The sequence below is a fragment of the Miscanthus floridulus genome, chromosome 8, assembly GCF_019320115.1.
Source record: "Miscanthus floridulus cultivar M001 chromosome 8, ASM1932011v1, whole genome shotgun sequence".
NCBI classification, from domain to species: Eukaryota; Viridiplantae; Streptophyta; class Magnoliopsida; order Poales; family Poaceae; genus Miscanthus; species Miscanthus floridulus.
This window is the reverse complement of record NC_089587.1, coordinates 209,535,482-209,539,456: the sequence shown is the minus strand read 5'-3', so window position 1 is coordinate 209,539,456 and position 3,975 is coordinate 209,535,482. Positions and strand designations below refer to the sequence as shown.

General features: G+C 48.5%; 1 protein-coding gene across 1 annotated transcript; it reads right to left on the bottom strand.

The window, feature by feature from the left end:
• Positions 1 to 2,313: 2,313 nt before the first annotated feature.
• Positions 2,314 to 3,975, bottom strand: LOC136474782 (expansin-A5-like). Its single transcript, XM_066472342.1, has 3 exons — positions 3,656 to 3,975; positions 3,229 to 3,550; positions 2,314 to 3,091 (listed from the first exon to the last, which is right to left on the bottom strand). Exons 1-3 carry the CDS (start codon positions 3,888 to 3,890, stop codon positions 2,782 to 2,784), a joined length of 867 nt encoding a protein of 288 aa, XP_066328439.1. The 5' UTR covers positions 3,891 to 3,975; the 3' UTR covers positions 2,314 to 2,781.

Below are 3,975 nucleotides of genomic sequence, written 5' to 3'. Positions count from 1 at the left end.
GGGGGGGGGGGGGGGGGGGGGGGGGGGGATGCTGTCGGTTATGTGAGTGAAGTATGCCGAAAGCTGATTGCAAACTCTCTTCGCGGTCGCGGCGCAGGACATGATGGACATGCTTTGCAAAATTTCGTCATTTGTTGATTGATGCTCTGGGGGTCCGAGATGTCAGTCAAGCTGAGCTCTTGCTTCTGTTTCCATTTGTTAATTGTCTGAGATGTGTCCGACTCCAACCATGCTTGATTCTTGCACAAAATCAAAGCGCTAACGAAATCGTGTTCGTCGAGCAGAAACAGAGGTATAGAAACAGTGTATCACTGCTGGCACCCAATCATCTCCATGATACTCTATTCTTTGTTTTAAAAAAAAAGGCTACGGTATACTCTTATACTTCCTAGAAGGTAATATTTTAAATAAATCTGAGCCATTGATTTTTCAAAAATTTTAAATCAATCAATTAATTAAAAAAGGAAAAATATTCTCAAATCCCTCTAATCATGCGAGACATGGGTGGGCATGCAGCCCTTCGAATCAACTTGTTCTATTTCAACTGGATTGGCTTATAAGCCATGACTGAACGTACTGCTGGTTGGTTTGGTGTGAAAAAAAAAATATTATTCGTTGGCTGATAAATCAAGACTTATAAGCCAAATACACGCTGTCGAACATGGCTGCACCACCCTTTCTTTTGTGCGATTGTCGTCACGTCCTTTTTTTTTTTTGCGCCATGGCTAAACTAAAATGACAACTATCAGTCTCATGTCATGATGCGTATAAACCTAATCACGTTATAAGGTTAAAATAGTACACCAATGACAACAGGGTACCAAAAATAATTTTTTAGCAGGTTCATCATGTATAAAGCTTGATGATATTTTACGTTAAAATTAAAACCGGTCATATTACATACATATTTGAGAGGATCTCCTAATAAGACAGGTAGCTATCGTAAAGTTCCATATACGTACATAGGGTTTCATATACGTGCATGCAATTTGGTATATATGTTGCGTTCCTAAGTAACAAATGCATAAAATTAATTAGTTTATTCTAATTAAATTATATTATATCCAAAGTTGCAAAATTAAAAAGATTGATCATATCTAATAGATCATGCATGCATCAATTAGATTTAAAAAAGATCTTTATATCTTGTTTGTTCTCACCATATCTAATAGATCATGTATTCATGTATGCGGTATTACTCCATATTTTGTTTGTTCTCACCTTTTTTTCTAGAATGAAAAAAAAAAAGAAAACTTTCTTGTTATTTTCACTCTTGTCTATCGGAGATCATCAGGAGAATCCAATGGTACAAGAGGGCCTGCATTGCATGGATTCTTGTTTTTTTCACTCTTCTCCCTGGTCAAACAGACGGTCAGCGACGGGAATGACTGTTCTAGAGAACCGAAACCTGAACCTGACCATGGCTTCTTGCTTTAAGGGCCAGTTTAGTTCCAAAATTTTTAGCAAATGGACACGGTAGCATTTTCGTTGTTATTTGATAAATAGTGTCAATCATAGTCTAATTAGGCTTAAAAGATTCGTCTCGTGGATTTCGTCTAAACTGTGTAATTAGTTTTATTTTTTATTTATATTTAATACTTCATGCATGCGTCTAAAGATTCGATGTGACGGGGAATGTGAAAAATTTTGTAAAATTTTTGGGAACTAAACTGGGCCTAATTTAGGACTAGGCCCCTACTTTTGGCGCCACACTTCTCGAGCAGTGCACCTATGCGTGGCGAGGCAGCAGGCCAGGCACGGCTGCATGATTCTATACGCCCGAAGCACGGCAACAATCTCTATGCTGCTGGTACACAAGGATTCTATACGCCCGAAGCACGGCGTACTCATACATGAAATCAAGCTGCACTAGCATCATACAGGGCGTACTTGTGCATCAGGTACAAAATCTGAGTTATGGGAGTACAATATTCAGAAAAATGCCACGTACAGTAACAAAATCATCAGGGTTTGAACTGTTGCCCGTCTTATTGGGCAGCTTTTTTTGTTTGCCAAGAGCTAAAAAAAGTTAATGAGCTTCGATGTTGTAGTTTGTGTGAACCATGGCACAAACGCTTTGATTGCGTAGTTGGTGTGAACCATGGCAAGCCACGATGGGCTTTTGCTCTAGTAGAGCTGGCTGGCAGGCTGTATTTGGAACGGCTGCAATGAATCACACACCAATCGGAACGGCTGCTCCTTTTCAGACAGAAACAGGATCAACAGGGCAAATTACTCGCCGAGTGAACTATAGAGTAGAACGTACTATATTTTAAAAATAAATTCAAGTTTCAGAGTAAAAGAAGACACAAATTAATCAACTTCCAGCTTAAACTTAATCACACCCCGTTCAAAAGGATAATAGTAACTTGATAAGGTTCATAACAACCACACTTGGATAACCCAGACTACAAAACATCTCATCTCGAGAGGCCATCAACATGAGGCCCAAAACGCATAATTGGCGGGTGATACAAGGCGGCCTGCTTCCGTTAATCTCCAAGCCAGCCTTACCACCACTTCCAATTCCCAAGCCGAAACAACCTAGGAACACAATAACACACCAGGCTGACACCAGCACGATAAAACACGCGCTAATTCTAGGGCCTAACTACTGGTAATTCCCAAGAGCCAAGGCGAGATGCACCGCTCATAAAACCATGGCGCCCCTCGGCAAGCTCCAATTGGGGAGGACGACTCTACCACGACCAACGAACTACTAGTACTGCTGCCACTGCGTCGACGAGACGCCGACGCTGCGGGAACGGCTGGGGGTGGTGTTCAGTTGAACTGGGCCCCGCTGAAGGTCTGGCCGAAGGCCCAGCCGCGGGGGGCGGCGTTGTTGGAGACCACGTAGCGGCCGTCGCTGGTGGTGACGCGGAATGAGAGCGCCTGCCCGTTGAGGAGCGTGTTGCTCTGCCAGTTCTGGCCCCAGTTGCGCGACAGCGCCTGCCACCCCGCGGAGCGCTCGGCGTTCACGGCGACCGCGTGCACATCGCCGGCGCCGCCCACGTTGGTCACCAGCACCAGGTTGAAGTAGGAGTGGCCGTTGATGGTGAACCGGATGCCGCCCTTCTTGTTGCACGCAACCCTGCAGTGCAGCACGTAGGATAGGAAACAAACAAGCGCGACTCAGCCAGATCTGCTCGAATTCCTTGTTTTGTTCAAAGAAAATGAAAAAAAATCGAAATTGGAAACAAGGAAAAATTGTTGAATTTCGCCACGGACCTGCGGTAGGAAACGGGGACAATGCCGGCCCTGTAGAGCGCGATGCGCTGGAACACGGGCTGCGACATGTCGAAGTGGGCTCGCGGCGGGTTGCACCAGCCGCCGTCGTCGGAGGGGAGCGCGTTGTTGGGCGGGCAGAAGTTGGTGGCCGTCACCACGACGGAGCCGGACAGGCACGAGTGGCTCCCGCCGCCCGCCGCGTCGCAGCGCACCTCGAAGCAGGCGCCGCAGCTGAGGCCGTTGTTGAAGAGCGCCGTGCTCAGCGCCGCCGTGTTGGTGCCGTACCCCTGGCTGTAGAGGTTGCCGTATCCACACGCGCCGCCTGCATGGACGCACGCACGTTCAGATGTACCAAGAATCTCAGCACGGGACTGCAATCTACTGACTAGTACTGCGAAATGTTCGAGAATGGGGTTCGCTCACGTACCCATGGTGCCCGACGCGTCGCCGCCGCCGTAGAAGGTGGCGTGAGCCGAGGACCACGCGCCACCTCCGAGAGGTGCGTGCCCGTGCGGCTGCGGCTGGGCGTGGTGGTGGCCAAGGCCCAGCCCGTGCGCGTGCGGCCGCACATGCCCGTGGCCCAGGCCCAGCCCGCGAGAGAGGGCGAGCGGGAACAGCGCGGCGAGGACCACGGCCGCGAGGACGTCTTGGCGAGGCGCCATTGGGTTGGGGCGGGTTGGGGGACGGCGGTGCGGCGCGGCGCAGGAGTGGGCGAGTGGCTAGGGAGTGAAGTGAAGTGAGGTGGTG